Source organism: Sceloporus occidentalis, unplaced genomic scaffold, assembly GCF_023333645.1.
Source record: "Sceloporus occidentalis isolate IW3139 unplaced genomic scaffold, rSceOcc1.0.p SCAF_72, whole genome shotgun sequence".
Lineage (NCBI taxonomy): Eukaryota > Metazoa > Chordata > Lepidosauria > Squamata > Phrynosomatidae > Sceloporus > Sceloporus occidentalis.
In genome coordinates, this window is record NW_028317052.1 from 4,433,171 (window position 1) to 4,452,837 (window position 19,667).

The window sequence follows — 19,667 nt, forward strand, 5'->3', positions numbered from 1 at the left end:
AAGAAAAAAAAAAAAAAGAAGAAGAGGAGCTACTCTTAATCGTGCATTCTTTTCTGTGTGCTGAAAAGATCAACGAGAAGTAATAAATGCTGAATTGAGGCAGACAGTTATAATACAGGATTAAGGACCCCGTTCTGATCTTTCTTCCCTTAAGCATCCTTGGATAGACAATGTCAGAAATAATGAGGTATTCCTGTTGCCTCTCCACTAAAACCATTTCTTCCTTCTAATAATTAGCTCTCATAAACCTTTTTGCCTTCATCGGGCCTCTGCATTTACATTCAATATAAATGTTCTCAAGTATTTCACCCCATATACACACTGTATACCATAATAGATCCTGCGTCGCCCTATGAGGCTACTGCATAAATCGCAAGCTCTCCAGACAAGGAATTCTGCTAGATGTTTGCAGTTTTGGGTGGAAAAAAGAAAGTACAAACAATACGTTCCTCTATTCTTATAAGATCTTGGGTCCCTCTGCAAAGGGATGTGTTAAGGGGCAGTGACACACTATACCTGTGCTGTAATGGCTTTACTGTACAGATTTAAATAAATATTCTGTAGGTCTCCAGGGCTACTCTGGCTGTAGAGATTTAATACACCTTATTGTCAAGCAGGCCCCATAAATATAAAATATTCTATTGTCGACATTAAAGTATCAATTATCCAATTCTGGAAAAAAACATCGCTCCGCAACTTCTACGATTCTGCTCTAGGATAAAAACGTTCAGAACAGGCCATGTTGCACTGGAATTACCCTTACAAATCTGTGGTTAAAATGGATAAATGTCTGCAAATGATACTTTGTTCTTGTTTTGAATTGCTTATGTGATTACATTATCATTAAAGCTACAAATAATGAATGCTACGTGTCGTTACAAGTCATCGAAAAAGAAAGAAAAATAAGAAAGTTCCCATCTCTGGTCAGTTTTAAATGTTGTTGAATAATTCAATCAAATCAGGAACACATTTTTTTGTGTAGCAAATAAAACTTGAGTGCAGATAGGACTGGAAATTCTGGAAATTCACACACTACTATATATATTTATTGAGTTGAGTAGTATGATTTATGTTTGTCAGCTTTTTGTGTGCTCATGTGTCTTCCGTGTTCCCCTTTGTCCCCCTCTCAATTCTCTGTCCATCACCCCATGTCTTCCTCTCAGTGCTCTGCCGTAACTGCCTCTGTCCGCAGTTTGCTGCCGGTAATTGAGTCGTATATCAGGACAGATAATAGATGGGAGGCCAGAATGTAATTGGGGAAGAAAAATGTCCAAAGCCAGCATCACAGGAGCATTAATTTTATTTAAGGACAGCAAATTAGAGCCCGCTCCTCTCCCATCACCTAATTATTTTAGGTAATGAAAATGCTTAATGTGGTGTGAATTCTCTGAATTACAAACAAAATAAATAAATATCTGCTGAAGGAGAAAGAGGGAGAGAGAAAAAGAAAAATCAGAGTGTCTAATAAATAATGTCAAGATTGAGAAAGCAGCAGACCCCAGGAGAGAAACAGTGTCTGCATCAGAAAGACAGGGAAGTCATCCCAGTAATGTAAGACCACAAAGAAAAAAAATGAGACATCTTGATAAAGGAAGACTGCACAAGACAGACGAGACATTCAAGGAAAGGAATACTGCAGATAAAAGAATAAATATGGAACAAAGAGGTCCACAGGCAAAAGACGACACATATGAAAAAGGAAGACCAAAGGAGGTATCCACGCAAAGCAAGACTGAGGCAAAAAGACAAGACATTAAACGGTAGAGGAAGACTTGGCAGAACATGTTAGACATTCATGTAAAGTACTAACATAAAGGCAAAAAGAAAACGGTATACTTAAAGAAAGAAAAGAAGGATAAGACATGATGGTAACGACAGACCATAAAGAACAGACTGGATATCGGGGCAAGGGAGGACCACAGAAGGGGACAAAAAGGACAAAAAGCCACAGAAAAACAGCAGACCATTAAAAAAATGAAAGTTGAGACAATCAAGACCAAAGGAAACAAGTCATGTAACTAGTTTAGAAGGAGAACACATTAAAACTAAACAGAAAGCAGAAAAAAACATAGGGAACACTTTGTAAAGGAGACGGACGAGAAAAGGAGACACATCAGAGTAAAGGACCGTAGGGAAAGATCAGACATCCACGTAAAAGACACTTTAACAAAAAAAGAAAGACACTTGCGGGAACGCTTATTTAAGGATGCCACAGAGAAAAGACGATGACGAAGTCAAGAAGGACAGCAGCAGAAAAAAATATATTCAAGTAACAGAGACAAGATATCAAACTAAGGGCAGACTGCAGAGATGACACCTTCCTCATAACAGACTAAGAAACGACAACATTCACATAAAAGGAAGGCCATCCTGACGAGAAAGAAAAAAACAAACAGGAAAACATTAAAAATAAGTTAGTCTGCATTAAAAATACATTCTAGAAAAGCAAGACCAATAAAAGCGAAAACACAGACAGAAGCTTTGACAACCAAAGATGCAGCGTGGAAAAGATGAGAAAAATTAAAGGTATGATGTTCTGGAAAACTAGGATTCTAGAGAAGAGTTTTTGACTGCAAAACAGGGACAACTCATGCAGTTTTCTTGGCAACATTTTCACATTCCCAATTCATAGCCAACAGCTACAGGAGTGCTATCTTTAAATGTCAACGGTACAGTACCAGGGCACTCCGAAAACCGTGTACCGAGTGAGGCAGTTCATGCATAACTTATACACACTATTTTCTTAATGCTAATCAAACCAGCATTGTTTTTGTTGCTGCTGGTAACTCATTATATATATATATATATATATATATATATATATATATATATATATATATATATATATATACACACATATATATACACACACACACACACATACATATAAACAGACACAAATATGAACGTGGGGTGTGAAATTTGTATCACGTTTCATTTTTACTTGAATGACAATAAGCCTACATACATACACGCATACACATATCAATACAGACTGCACATACATGACCTGTCACACGTGAGTGAGTTTTAAAAAGACTGCAGAGAATTCAAGGTTTCGTTCACTTCTCTACGTTTACATGACACGGCACTACTCATAAGTAATAAACAATAAAAGAGACATAAATCGAACTTATTACACCGAAAAAAAAAAAAAAAAGGCGTCGCACTTCTTAAAAAAAAAAAAAATGATATAAATATATATCATATATCCAGACACGCACGTGTGTATGTTACCGCTCAGCTGTATTGCAGTGTATCGCTCTACAATGATAACACTGCATCCGGGGCAATTCTGGCCTCAGGGGTAGGCAAGCTTGGCAACGCTGGGGTAAAGCGGCCCTAACAACGAGGGGTATCCAAATAGCTGTCATGGATTGCAGACATGTTCATTGTCTGTGGATTTTTTTTTTCGTTTTAAAATGTCACCAAAAAGGAGGAGTTTATTTTAGTGTCATTTTTAGCACAATAAATGATACTGATTAACAGCCAATGAATGTGTCAAAAACCACTAATCTGTTGGCAGCTAAGAGTACCTTTAATTAATCACTTGTTGTGCGAGAAGCGCGTGGGAGAACTGCATAGTAAATTACATGAAGGCACACTAGGCTGACCTCCACCCACAGCACCATTCGGTTTGACTGCACCAAATATTTCAGGAATACAAGTAAATAAACACATAGCTGGGACTCTGACTTGGGTCGGGATCTAAGAATCTCAGATATACTGACTGGGATACCCTTTAATGAGCAAACAATCTTTCATCGTATATGCAGTATATCCGCAAAGTTAAGTATTTTCTTTTTTCTCGGTACGCTTGTTGAAGTTAAATCAAATAGATTGTTTGAAACTTGTCACTAGATTACAGCTGACGTGCATATGTTATGCTTCCAGGGAGTTTCCCATAAGGTAATGCATTTTTATACCTTTAGCAGCCTAAGGGGACAGCAATGAAGTCGATTATGTAGAGACACAGAAAACAATGTGTGGTGCTTGTCAAATGAGTTTGTTAGTGAAATTACACACCCCGTGAAACTCTCAACTCATTATATAGCTGCGGATGCAAGTCTTCTCCATTCACTATGGAAAATATACAATCTCCATCCTTTTTTTTGTTTTAATTGCTGTCTTGACCACCCAAGACAAACTCTATTACCGCATTGGTCCATACCATCGCACTTGGAAGGGTAAGCCAAACATCCAGACCTAGTCTTATATTCAGGTTGAACGCATGGCCAACCAAGCTGGGATATAGCATTGTAAATCTGCATTCTATCTTGGAATGATGCATGGTGTGCCTGGTATAAGGTGTTACGGAGGCTGTGGTGGCTAGGAAAACAGGACAGTTATAAGGAAGAGCTCTTGGTTAGATTCAGAATAGGCATATGTCCATGCCTTCTCCCTTCCAGGATACCTGCTTTCAGCTCAAGGATTAAAACCAATTAGGACCTGTCTATTCCAACGACATGCTAACTTGCTAGATAGGGCAGCACGTCATCAAGTAGAAAGGGGTAGAGCCAAGCAGCTCTGCAAAATGTTCCATTTGCAGACCAAAAGAACGCTGGGGTGAATGGTAAATTTCCACGAAGGATCAGTCACAGGGAAAGAAAACAAACTACACAGCTGTGTCTTTAAGCGTTTTTATAAGCAGCAACGCCAAGAACACTGCAGCTTGGCTGTTTGCGACAATGTTCTCATTACAAACGGAACCTAGACGTTAATACCCCATGTTGCAATCACTATGTACACTCCATGCCTCATTTACTATAGGCCGCTAGTTATATTCTGACCATGCAGTATGGGAATTTCAGCAGCCTTTAAAACAAGTCTAGCATGATCTCGCAGAATGAGCTTTAGCAAAGAAAGTGGAGAGGAATAGAATAATAAAAAACGATCCGCTACAAGAAAAATAGACACCATTCTTGGAACCATGCAGCCATTATTGTAAAACAAAGCGCTAATATAAGCAGAGCAGTGGAGAACGCATAGTAAAAAGGTAGCTTATCAGGAGAAGCAAATGTTAAAAGTGTATGACAAAAAAAGAAACCGATAAAGGCAGATTTTTTTCTTCTTCTCTTGCATTCTCTCTCTTGCCTCTCCCGACGCCTGTGGTCGCTCTTAATGCTTGGATCGGACAACATCCTTTTAAACTTTCCACGCACATTTCCCCGGCTCGCAGGGTGAGTAAGATTAGCTGTGTGTGCATCTCATTTCACCAACCCTCCGATTATAATGCCAGACTCTTCCTCTAAATCAGACTCACCACACATTAAAATTGTAACACAGTCTAAAAGGTTCAATTATGGCCGGAAACAGAGCCCCTCTCTCCTACTGAGCTATTTATAGCTCTTTGGGGTCAGTGGTAAAGCGTCATTCATTTTAGGTATCCGATTCTCTATAAGAAATCTATTTATTTCATAGAGAACTTTACCTGTTTCTACAAAAAATAAAAAAAGCTTTAAACCACATGATGCTACCCTTGTACAACAGAATAAGAAAGAAAAGAGAACGAGGGGAAAAAAAAGAAAATCCAGTGGCAGTGACAAACTCTCTCTCACTGGTGAATAAATGTTCATTTTTATAGAAAACTAAATAAATTATAATTTACAGAAAGGTATGATTTTATATATATATATATATATATATATATAAAAAAAAATATATATAAATATATATATAAATCGGCAGATTATGTTGCCCTGTTATTTTGATTCACTACAATTTTTATTTATGTTTGGTATATCTACTCTTATTAAAAAAGGCACACGCATAATTTCAATGTGGCCTTATACATTATAAAGATTTTCTAGGCACTAGATACACCGCTTGTAAGACACTCAAACTCTTTAGCCTGAACTAGAAAAGTGAAGATCATCATTGTTCAATTTCTCTCCTGGAAACAGGTCTGCTAGGCAAAGGACCGTTCTCTAAAAGACCAAGATTAATGGATTTTTATTTTTTTTTTATCCTGCGGTCCTAAGATCGTGTCATCAACAAGAAACATTTTTTTTCTTCTTAGCATGGTTTACATACAAGGAAACAACAGTCCCTACCGAAAAAAACCCACCACTGGGTAATATTTTAGAAATATATATGCAGCCAGACGCCATGCTGAAACCTAGCAATCTAAAAGTGGAATTCGTGGCAGGGTGCTCGTCACTTACTGTATTCAGGCACTTTAAGGTTATAATTATTTGTTATTGTCTTCCTGGCCCATTGTAATGCATTGCAAAATATGTCGGCACATTTTAAATTACAATGCAAATCTACCATAAAATAAATCTAAATGAAAATTACTGGATTGAAGTTTGGAAACACAATAAACCAAAGTTAACAAAAATCCCATTCCTTAAGCATTAAAAGAGCTGCACTTATTGAACATTATGATAATAAACATATGTATTAAATGGAAAAGAAATGAAACATTTACTTTATAATAACCCTGCAGAAAGTGCGATTTTGTTCATGGTACAATACAATTCATCAGTAAATTGCACTGTGCCCTCATTTAAATACATCTATATTTAGATCTATGGAATCCAATATCATGTGGGTATTGATAATTACAGAGGAAATGCCGTTTTTACCCTAAATCTTCACACACACACACACACAACATTAAACTTGGATATAAAAATGATATATGTCTATATGTTTCATCGCTTTCTACTTGGTATGGTACTAGGATTTCAATGCAATCATCATTCATTTTCATGAAATGCACTATGGCTCTAGGATTTGGTAGATTGGTGACATCAAACGGCTAAACAAATTCTAAATACCATAAAAACAGACCACTGAAATAACATAAGATGATTTCCAAATGTGATGGCTAGTTTTTTGTTTTTTTTCTGTAATGGTGTAGATTAGATTACATGTGACAATTCTTCACCACTGTTACTTAAATTTACGAACGCTGACATTGTTACTCACACAACAGCATCCACAGACTTCTCCAGCCGCGGGGACGTGCATCCCAAAATCTCTCCTGGTGACAGTGGCTTGCATTGCGGTATGGTCAATTCATACTCGGAGCGTAGGGCATGGTAAGCAGCCTGAGGAGAGAGAGAGAGAGAGAGAGAGTGAGAGAGAGAGAGACACAACATTACCCAAGGGTAAGACCAACTATGACAATGAAACCATTGAAATTCCACACCACCATCACAAGTCACTTAAGACAAATTCAGTTCAATAGAATGGCCATAGAAACCCATTTTATGAAGACCCCAACACACGGCGCTTGTGCTAATATTGCTTCAAGAGGCAGTTTGGTAACTCTGTAGTGAGTGATGCTACACCGGACAGGTGACTTTTTCATGCCACACGCTTCAGCCCTGGTCGGATAGTATATCTATAATATATTAGAATTATTGTGGAAACCCATATGGAAATACTGTGGCGGTCATGGACACCACTCATCTTGCTCAATGGCTGGTTGAATGCAAGATATACACTAACTGCTAGTGTGATAAGTCTACTCGTAGGCATCTCCTCACTGTCCATTAGTATGGATGGAGGGTATACAGTTCTTATACGTCTCCTATTGAAAGAGAAAAGGTTAAAAGAAAACGTCACTCCCGTGTAGAAAGTTCAGAAGAAAAGAGTTTCAAGAGAAATACAGGCTAACATCTAGGGGCCAGAGGAAAGAACTAAATCTTAAAAAATACTTTCCTGGTAATCATTAGAAATACCTTTCAAACATAATCAGCCACCCTTTCATCAGTGAACAATAACCGGAAACACGCGTCACTCACTTATTCTATCAAAGCATCAGCCAAAGAGCCTCTAAATGACACCTGGGTTATAAAGAAATAAGCATCTCTCTTACCTAATTATAAAGTGGCTTTCAGACTGCAGATGCCTCTCTCCCAGCAAAAACAAACTCGGTAATGCGTCTTACTGTATCATATTTCTAAATTTAACACTGTCCCTAAACCCAGACATATTTCTTCTTCCAGATCCATTTCTGTTCCCCATGCTAGCCCAGTGAATTCAAGGACTATCAATCAACTTTTTGTGATAGTTCTGCAATTGCTGTTCAAAATAGATAACAGAAATCATCCTTTGACAAAACAGAGGGATAATGGAAATGCTCGTATAGGTAAAATATAGAATGCCCTGAGGCGGCAGGGAAATGAAGAATCGCTCACTTTCTTACATACTGACTGCCATATACAACTAGCAAGCAATCATTAAGTGAAAAAAGAAAAGGAAAGCATACTTTTATGTGGGCATGATGCTCACTAACATTGATAGGAGAGGGGAATCCTCATGACCTTCCAATAACTCCTTAATGGTTCCAAAGGGGCTTCCAATTTCCTAAGCGCAGAGGACAACCAGAACTTAACTGGTCTTACTGCCTCCGTGTGAGATGTTACAATGGAAGCTCAAAATGATTTTGTTTTTCCTATGTGATTAAACGGAGGAGGAATTTCTTTGCTATTCAATGAAAAATGGGTTAGAGAGTTACATTGGAGCGATTACAGCTCAGAGGTTAGAATTTGTCAACATCAAGTTCGGAAACCAATGAAGAAGGACATACAAATAAACAAGAAAATAATAGCAATATTCCGACTCTGACCAGGGCTAAGGCAGAAGGAAGTCGCCAAGGATTCCGAATACAGGATCAGTTACAGATATGGATGGACAGGACAATTTACTGATGGATTTCTGGTTTTTCCCTGAAATTTAACTCTATAATTCCACGTGTCTTCCTTGTTATAGGCGATGACCCTTGACAAGAAGCGAGGATTCAGGTTTGTCTTCTGTAATATATATATATATATATATATATATATATATATATATATATATATATATATATATATATCACACATTGTATTCTGTGCCACATATATATGGCATAAATAATTTTCCAACCCAAATCGGAATGGTTGACGAGTCCAGACAACAGCTTCCAAGTCCCGTTGGGCAGCCTTTTTAACTTAGGATAGTCTGGCTATGTGTACAATGCAATTTTTTTTATTTTTTTTTATTTTTTTTTTTAACGTGGGTCGCAGGATTTGTGCAAATGATACATGTGATCAAAGCATAATATTGTAAGTGGAGTGGCGCTATAGCAACTCCATCCACCAATGAAATCAGTGCTCATTCATTCGCTTATGAAAGTGGCAAACTGAACATAGACAATTATGCTTTGTTTGCATATTAATAAACTAATTTATATGCAAGATGATGGCATTAGACTAGACTGGGGCACAATGGGGGAAAATCCCGCTATAGTTCAACTCTACAAGTACATAGCACAGATTGTAGTTTATCTATCCACAGATTGTCTAAAATGAATCAGGCGGCATCCTTTCACAGAAATAAAAGGCAAAAGTGATCACGTACAATACAAAAGGTCCCAGATAAAGCCACTGAGGTTCTTACGACAGATAATACGTTGGTCTTATAACTTGTTATTTCAACCTACAACTGCTGTGTGTAAGGCCACTTAATCAGATAACACGGTTTACTGCAGAGATTGTAAAGGCTGAGATCCAATTTTAAGTAATTTGTACCAGAACTGTCCTTTTTAATCCACCATCTGAAGGCATTCAAGAAATCGGTCAGAGGCAGAAGAGTAACAAGGGATGTTGTGCACAGATATGGCCTTTGACATCAATGAAGAGGTTCAAGGGCTTTACCTATTAAAAGAATTGTTTCCATGGACACAAGCGACACCGTAACCGCTCGCACAAATGCCGTTTCAGGTCAGTGCTGCCTTGTGGACTATTGGGGGAAAAAAAGGTTTTTGGGTCAGCACACCCCAAATTTCACAAAGATAATGAAAATCAATGATTACTGCAAGTGCGTGCATGAAACGCCAAGCAGGATAGCGGAGATATTTCTGTCCGCACAAAAGAAATTATACCATCAATAATTAACCCTTAAAAGGTTATTCACTGTACGGCACATTCAGCTAGCACACAGAATGTGTTCCTCCAACTTTTGCCCACCTGTTAACATAGAATTTGAAGGCAGATAAGAAGCAATGTTAGCTGGCCCATTTCCTGATGTAGAAACATTAATCAGTCCTTGGTCTTGCCTTACATTCAGAATAGCTTAATGGCATTCTTCTACTACAGCGAAGGGATTGAAGCACGCACGGGATAGACGTTCGCTAAGTAATAGTTACGCACGCCATCTCTATTCTAATTGGAATTATTGAACTGTTATATTGGTGCTAGTTAGTAGCCAAAAGTGGCGAGTTATAGTCTTTAGTAGGATCACTGCAGCCCAGTCATATTTCACCAGACCATATTGTGAGGTTCTGACACCACCACAACGATGGCATGAAAGCCAGGACAGCGATATGATCTTACAGTAAAATAATAGAATACTGAAAAATTAAATGTTCCAAAGTTTAGGTTAGTTGGGTTACATTATACTTGTAATCATTTTAAAGCCAGATGGGGTGCTAGGCACACTGAAAAGCTTAACAGGATGCAAATATGGTGTGCGAGTCAATATGCAAGACGAGAGAATACACGTCTATGTGCTATATTCTAAAACTATGGTGTAGAACCAGCTCATTCATTTCATTGTCAAATAAAATGATCAAAAAACATTGTGTTGCAGCCACAACTTGGCAATTATTTCGGAAATATATAAATCTACTGGTGGAAAAATTGACAAGTTACTTTCAGTGTAACAAAACACAGGAATACTTCAACTAAGTATTTGAATAAGGAACTTTGCACAAGAAGAGTATATACCGTATTTTAAAGCATTATGTGCCGACCACTAAGTTTTAAAGAGACTTTTCACACGTGTCCTGCCATACATTAAACTATAGTGGAAATTTTATAATCTTAACAATAAAAATATTATATAAATTCTCCAGTAGATTAGTACACATTATTTCATTCTTATGAGCGCTTCTCCTCCTTGCTTGAGCCATGCTCTTTTAAATGATTTGGTTTAACTTTTTTGGTACCGATGCTTTGGGGCAGTTACCGGCTTGGTTGTACCCGCATACATATCATTTTCAGTATGACTTATCTAACACTGCTAAAACCAAATCACAAGCCAGATCGCTTCACATTGTAGCCATCACTGCTTCTCCCAGGAGCGGATACTAATGAAATCACTATGGAGAGCAGCTCAGCCAGATGTTGGTGTTCTTGTAGGCACTGGGAGCAAGGAAGTCCGCGTTGACTTTTTTCCCTCTTTAGGAGAGCTCCTTGAGATTCTCAAGTAAAAGGTGCCGTGTACAACCAAGTATGGGACGAGCTCAGCCAAAACACTTTAAATAACAAGCCCTACGGTAAGCTCCATGTGGGAGAGTCTCGTAACTTTCCATCTCCATCAGCCTACCAACAATCAATTTACCTTTAGTAGCTTTTTTCCTACATATTTACCCCAACTTAACAGCACTTTCTGGTGACCCTCTCTTAGGGTCACTTTGTGTTGTGGCAGAAGTATTAACTTGACAATATAGGTTACTTGGACCACGCCACACTAAAGACCATAACAATTGAGCAGGCACATGGACAGGGAGGAAAAACAGAGTTTGCATTACACTAAGACTGACTCTGCTCTCTCTACTTCAGAAACGAGTATGAGAGCCGGAAAACATATCCACCCTTATTCTAATTTACTATGTGCCTGGACTCATGTGAGTTCTCAGCAATAAATTCACTCAGCAGTAAATATACTCTGAATTTCCAGAAGCACCTGCATGTTCTAAATGTAGCCGCCGGGCAGAGAAGCCAAAAGACACTTTTTTAGCACAATGCATGTCTGCAATATCTGACCTGGTTCATAAGCCAAACAGCGTAGTCAACCCCAATGTTAGCTCAACCACCGGGGCAATGTGCCGCCATCCTGAAGCTACTGCTCAAAACGTTTATAGCACAACAAAAGTAAAAAGTCCCATGAATTCTATTATATTACATCATTTACCACGACTGGCTATAAGACTATTTTTGACCGGCTTGTGGTCCTACGCAACAAGGACATTAGAACCACCCATTACATGGAATTTCCAAGGAATACTGACACAAAACATGAGGAAATATAGGTGGGAGATCCTCTTCATCAGTGACATTACACTTCACACAATCTTTATCTTTTTCATGTAACATTATCGGGTAGATCAGTGGTGGCCTTTCTCTAGTTTTTTTGTTGCATCCTGATAATTTTCAATAACTGTTTGGAAAGGACGCACTTCTGACAATTTTTCTTCTCTTGGACTCTATGACACACCGTAGAATGGACTGATTATTTCACCCTCTCTCACTATAACTACCGTATTTGCTCGATTATAAGACGACCCTGATTATAAGACGACCCCCCAAAATCTGAATATTAACTTAGGAAACAAAGAAAAAGCCTGAATATAAGACGACCCCAAAGGAAAAAAGTTTTACCAGTAAATGTTAATTCATGTAAACTATTTTTTTTAATAAAAGCTATGATTGAGAAAAAGATTTTTTTTGTTTTTATTTCTTGTATTTTCCAACCTGTCCCCCAGTTACGCACATCTGCCCCCAGGCTTGCCACTCCAATATGGCACTGTGGCCCATGATATGCCTTTTAACCCTCTATATGCCACTGTGCCCCATGGTATGCCTTTTGACCCCCTATGTGCCACTCTGCCTCCAGAAATGCCTTATACCCCTATATCCCATTCTGGCATTTAGGGGGTTAAAATGCATATTATGGGGCAGAGTGGCATATAGGGAGGTATAAGGCATTTCAGGAGGCAGAGTGCTCTATTAAATGCCCCCTTAACGCCACTCCAGAAATGCCCTATGCCCCCATTTAACACACACACACACCCTATACCCCCATTTAACTAACTAACACACACACACACTCTCTCCCCCCCCTTCCCCCGCTCTCCCCCCTCTCTTACCGGTGCTTCCAGCCGGGGCAGCGGGTTGACGTCGCCTTCTGCTGCAGCCAGAAGGAGGTGTGGCTAGCAGCGGGGGTTTGTATGCGTCCGTCGCGTATACTTTCCCCGGCTGTCAGAGATCAGAGTTCCCCGCACCGGTGCGGGGAACTCTGATCTCTGACAGTCGGGGAAGGTCTATGCGACGGACGCAGACAACCCCCGCTGCTAGCCACACCTCCTTCCGGCTGCAGCGGACGTTGTCTACGCGGATTGCGTAGACGTCAACCCGCTGTCCCGGCAACACAGCAGGAAGCACCGGTAAGTGTGTATGATGGGGGGGGGGGGGAGTCGGGTGAGACAGGAGGATCCAGGTCCCCTGCAGCGGTGCGGGGGATCTGGATCTTAGTCTCCTAATCAGACCTCTATTTGAGGTCTGATTAGAAGACGACCCCGATTAGAAGACGAGGGGTATTTTTCAGAGCATTTGCTCTGAAAAAAACCTCGTCTTATAATCGAGCAAATACGGTATATATATATACACACACACACACACACACACACACACACACACACACACCGGTATATCTCAAAAAAGTAAAGGAAGATTTTGACCTTTGTGTTCTGACAGGCCACATGACTATTTGATTTGTTTTGTGGTATATCAAAATAGACTTGGCCCTGATGGAGAAGGCTAGATCCTTGGAAATATTTGATCGGATAAATTCGATTTTAGACTTGTAGACGAGGGGCTTCATTTACTAAACAATGCTGCAGCATCGTGCACCCTAAAGTATCTGAAGATGCGATTGGGTGTTAAGGTGCCGTGTTGAGCTTGGCCCCACTGTCTCCTGGATCATTTTCCCAAGTCTTTCAATGCCCCCTTTTATTTGGTTTTGAGCTGCCTCTGAAGGCTTGAACAAATATTCCTTACAACCACATTAATCACTATATGCGGAGTGCGAGGCAGGCTCGCGTGTGAAGGACTCTATGCACTTGTTTCTGTCTCTGCACAGTAAGGGTTTTCCCCGCAGCATTCACGTTAACCCATTCCCCTCCACTTAAAACAGGAATCCATTACACATTATCCCAATCAATGAGAATTATAAGGCAACTATATCACTTTACCCGGCATTAACTACAAAGGAGGGATTAAAAACAATGCATGACTACTGTCTACTCATAAGTAGTCTGTACAAAATGCTTATTTAGGTTTCAAATGATCTTAACAGAAAGAATACAAAAGTTTTGTTGAAAAAGGCAAAGACTGTGGACATTTTGGAAAGACGCTGAGATCTGGGACCACCAGAAATCATCATCATATACTTGACTACATTTCCTTCTTGAATTAACAATAGTTCATATATGAATGGCCACTGGAAAATATAGAGCCATAGGGGTTTCAGAATTCTAAAGAGCAGTTTGCCACACATACTCACCCCAAAATCTCCAATGGCGTAAGTTAGAAACAACTGTATTATACTGTAACCCATAAACATTTAAAAGTGCTGATCCACTTAGACAGATCATTCATCAAACCAGTGTATTAAGCACATGAACTTTAGTATATTTGTTATTTTATTCTTTTATCAAAAGAAAAGAACACAGAGACCCTTTATCACATGATAATTAAGCATTCCCTGAAAAATGATGTATTAGGCAACATATTACACGATTAAATAATTATATCTGGGAAAGGTATTTAACAGTTATAGGAAAGATGCGTGTAATGTATTTTAAGAAAGTATTGAATCCAGGGATATAAGTGGAACAGCGCCTTTAAAACATAAAACATGAACTTTAGGTTAATTGTAATACAACCGATGCAGAAGCTCTTCAGATTACCTGGAGTGCGGACACGAACTGGACTGTGCTGACAAAAGCGAGCGATGATCCAGGCGAGAAGTTAAAGCGAATTGTGTCCACAAAGTGTGACGTGTCAATCTTTATATCCACAAAGACATACAACATCCGAATGCCGTGCGTGGCATCGATGGGGACTACAGGGTAGAAAGCAAGAGGTTATACATGGCCTGTCTCGGTGACAGTAGGCAAATAAACGTAGAAAAACAGTAATGTGTACAGATGGAGGGTTTATTAAAAACAGAGTGCAAGCTCTGCGGGTCAGGGGCCCCGTTTGCAAATGCATTCATTCGACGGGTGACCTATGCTGAAAACTCTAAATAATAAATGAACGATTTATTGTTATGAAATGAACATTTCCGTGGCTTAGGGAATGGCTGCTCTTTGAAACCTGAAACCTGAGAGCGTCCGCTGTGCCGAGTTTTAAAACTCACGTGTATAATAGAAAGGTAACAAAGCCCAGCTCCCAGACGAAATGTGGCCAGATTATTCCTAAACGAAACAAGATGGGCAAACGACGAAACCAGCAAAGATTTAAGCCATCCATTTATTTCTTATCAGGTTCCATAGATTAAGTACCATATCCTGGATTTTTTTTTTTATTTTTTTATTTTTTTTTAACTCTTGGCAGTCCTTCTGGCAGTCAAAGGGTTAAACAGAAACTGTACACTTATTTAGAGCTCTGCCAACATAAAAAAGCACGAGGCTTACAAGTAATATCGGGAAGTATTACATTACAGAGAGGGTGGTGAGTGCGTGGAATGAGGTTCCAGCAGAAGTGGTAAAGGTTAATACAGTGAAGGAGTTTACCCTAGATATAAGATTAGGCCAGATAATAAAACCATTCAGAAATTGGGCAGACTAGACGGGCCGAATGGTTCTTATCTGCCGACACATTCTATGTTTAATTCATTATTTTTTTTTAAAGATTATAAAACAGTTAAAAACAGCAGATGCTCAGAGAAAATAAATATATTCAGTCTATATATTCATGCAAGTCTAATATTTTGCTGCAAAACAGATCCACCTTAAGTCTGTAGATATTTCTCTTCCTATTCCCCTTTCCACACCCCCCCTTCTGCTTTTTGGTTATTTTTGGGATGATTCCATCATATTCGGACTTCAAAGTTCGCCACATCTGGGACATGCCGGCAGTTTCCATGGCAACAGAATACAGAGTACCAGAATGCCTAGAGAGCCGAGTGGGGCTCAGACGGGCCCAGATACAGCTCGGCTTCTACTGGGGAAAAACATAGCGCACACAGACTGGGAACCCTGCCCAATGTACCCCCAGAGAGATGGAAAGGGCAACGGCTACGCGATAAGGGAGGGGGTCATGGGGGTGGGAGATGGCAGACAGGAAAACAGGAGAGAAGAACAGTAAGTGAAAAATAAACATCAATGAGAGATGACAATTAAGAGAGGGACTGTGGTGCAAACCTAAAAGGAGGGGGAAAACACTGAAATTTAAACATTGAATAGATTGCAGGTAAACCGACAGAGTAACATGGAATGAGCGACAAAAGAGGCCGTGCGAAATGGAAAAAAAAAAAAAAATATATATATATATATATATATATCTGTTCATATTAATGATAAGTGCCTGTCGGAGTGTGGGCAAGATATAAAAGGAAAAAAGGACAATATTTAAAACACCAAGCCGCTAACACTTGCTTCCGTTTTTTGCCTCTGTTATATGACAGACCGGATATATTAATATGATGGGAAGTAGCACATCCTTAGGGTGCATACTTAAAGTCCCATGTCTTATATGCGTGCATCTACCAAGAAGAAAGCTGCTGTCAGCAGGCATGACCGCGTCGGTAATACGGGCGGCAGAAAGGTTTTTGGAAGCCGTGCATCAGAATAGTTTAGTTTATTAGCTGCATCTTACTACAGTCTGCTGGTACAATACTGCTTGGCGGCAGCCGTACAGACGATCGCGCTCCTGGACGCACCGTTCTTCCATTTTCATTTTGTTTTAACAAAGCACTCATGAGGCTGACAGCCGACATGGGCCACTCCATAGCAACTCCGCAGAGCCATCGTCCCCCGCAGAGCTACACCTGACCTGTGGGAGTCCTTAGAAGGGTTTGTCGTCGCACTCGATCAACAGCCAAGAAAAGCCTTTTCTCTGATTAAGACATGCGGCAGCCAGTGTGTAAACCAGCGGGGTTAAACTCCCGTCCTTGAGAACTGCAAAGACCAGGATTTAGGTAAATCATTGCGTTGAACGAACTTCTTTAAGCCATTTTCGATAGAGATCATGTTGGGATGTCCAGAAAATCTTGGTTTTGTTTTTCCCCTCAATTCCTCGTAATTCTCAGAGGAGAGTTCTACATATGGAGCAGTCACATGGGAAACGACTGGAATGTTCCTGCTGAATTATGTATGAATGTAAACATGTTAAAGAAACTGATGCCACACTGGTAACACACCCCAAAGTCAAGCCATCTCAAAAATATCTATTAAGTTTTATTTTTATGTAAAATGTGAACATAGAGCTACATCATGCATATCTCTATACTGTTTGCAGTGTACTATATGAGGAAGGGCCTGGACATAGGGAAAATTACTCCGGGAGGTGATAAAAATTGATTTGATGGGAGAATGAATGGTTGGGGTGGAAGTGGGTGCTATTAGAATGTCTTGCCATGGGCCAACAGAGCTTTGAAGCAATCCTTCACGTGCAGTCACCCTAAAAATCCTAGGAAGAGGGCTCTATGGACATACAGATTTTGTGGTTTAAATAGGTTTTCTTTATTGCCATACAAGGACCGGTCAATCACAATATCATTATGTCCCTGCACCCTATTCCTGGACAAACAGAGACAGAGGCCAAGCTGGAGAGACGGAACAAAAAAGAACAGACAAGGCATGTCACTTAATGGACGAAGAGAAGGCAGCAGATGGATTAAAGCCAAGTTTATTCCTGCGTGACACCAGCTGTCCGCTGGTGATGGATGTCACCCATGGGGGCGAGTAATGAAGAGGAATAGTCAGTGAAGAGAAGCTGCATTCCTACAACTGACATATCGATCAGCCTGCGGAATCAAAGTTATTGACCCAAAGATTTTCCTGGGTTTAGGACAGGGAAAAATAGTGGGTGTAGTACTATCAGGGAGCACAAGAGGGCAGTATGCAGCTCAGGGAGAGGGGCTTGGACCCTTTGTGTGCTAGGTAGGAGAGCACTCTTCATACCTGGAAAACCACAAGGGCCAACAATGACTGCCGGAGACATTTGCTGTAACGAGGTGAAGTCAAGCATGAAGTGGAAACAGTAACACGGTCACTGCTGCAGAAACCTGCAACACTGTTATGTTACATACTACTTGTTATGTCCTGTCCACCCATTGTACAGTGCTACAGAATTTGATGGTGCTATATAAAACAATAAATAATAATAATAATAATAACACATCTCATACCATTCAACACTTTAACAGGACCTTTAACAGAACTTTTAGGAGGACCATTTCCTAAGGTGTTTATTTACAATTATTAAAACTTAGAATTTAAATTATAATTTAAAATTCTTGTTTTTTAAATTTTTTTTTATTTTTGGAGGAAAGCAGTACTCTACCCAAAAGGCTCCTAAGATTCCTACACATTTTATGGTTCTACGCTCAAGTACTGAATGGGTCAAATTCAGGCTCCAGCCATAATTATTAGATTCCGTAGCGCTGTACACAAAGGGCAGAGACACAACCTACCCTCTTCGTTCTAGTCTGTGTCTATTTCTAAACTGTTCTCAAGTTATGATTACCGTTCTCACAACGGTGTATTCCCTGTGTTTTCAATTCCTCTTCTTCTTTCCTTAAATAATTCAGATGTTCTTATCACACACAAATAAGGAGAACAGAACCAAAATCGCCACTAGGGGTTTCCACGGTAACTAAAACACCTGGACCCTTTGCTGTTATAAAACAGAGTAACTCTGTTTATTAAAGGTGCTGGGATATAAATTAATGTTCACAAAACCGTCTTTACGAGGTTATAGAGAAGTATTGGCTTGGATATCCCCTTAAGTAACCAACTCATGGGGTATTCTGAAGGCACCAGTTGAGCAATGTTTAAATTATATTTCTTCTCCTTTAATCTGTCCTGTCTTTCATATTCTTTCACCTGCTTTACAACTTGCCCTTTTTTCCTCACCCCTACACTGCCCACAGCCTGATTCTCTCCCACACATAGATAAAAAAACTCACACACCCAGACAGATACAGACTCACACTAACATACACAAACACATACCCACTCACACTAACATACACAAAAATTACTAAACATACCCACTCACACTAACACAAACATTACCAAACATGCCCATTTTCAGCAGGAAGTCCTGGCCGCATCCCGCAAGGGAGGCTCTAGGTATGGCAGGTATAAGTATTGCCAGGTATGGCAATTAGTCTTCCCAGCACACCACTGCTCCACGGAAAGAGATCTTCCTTGTAACTGACCCATACACATCGCTGGAAGACCACGCACCTAGTTGGCACAACCACCCCATGAAACCTACTCATTACTGTGCATCCTGAAAACGCAGAGCACAGGACATGATGTCATTTCCCAGAACTCAGATTGCAGCCATAGGGGTAAGTGGTGGAAGGCCTAGGGCACTGTCAAGCTAAAATATGCCACTTCAACAGGGATCTGTACCCTGCAGGGTAACTAAATAGGATTCTAAAAACAGGACAACATATCCTTGAGAGTAATATTAAAGAAATTTAAGATTAAACTTAAGATACATTTCTAATCAATCAGTTTTCGGTGTATTTTACAAACATAATAAAAAGGTAACAAAGTAACTTGTGGAACATTCTTGTGCATATAAGTAGTTTTAGTGTAGCAAGAAATTAACCCATTGGGCTTCCTGAATTATAGGTAGGGTGTGGTGTCCAACAAAGAAGAAGACTGAGTTGTACATTATAGAAGAAGCTGAGAAAACACTACAAGAGGA

At 39.7% G+C, this 19,667-nt stretch overlaps 1 protein-coding gene across 1 annotated transcript in view; it reads right to left on the reverse strand.

The window, feature by feature from the left end:
• The window catches only part of DPH1 (diphthamide biosynthesis 1), a 79,944-nt gene that overhangs the window by 13,797 nt on the left and 46,480 nt on the right, over positions 1-19,667 (reverse strand). The window contains exons 5-6 of the mRNA XM_089494441.1: positions 14,687-14,841; positions 6,934-7,055 (exon numbers count right to left, since the gene is read on the reverse strand). Of these exons, the coding sequence (XP_089350567.1) occupies positions 6,934-7,055; positions 14,687-14,841 (277 nt within the window). The remainder of the gene's footprint in view (positions 1-6,933; positions 7,056-14,686; positions 14,842-19,667) is intronic.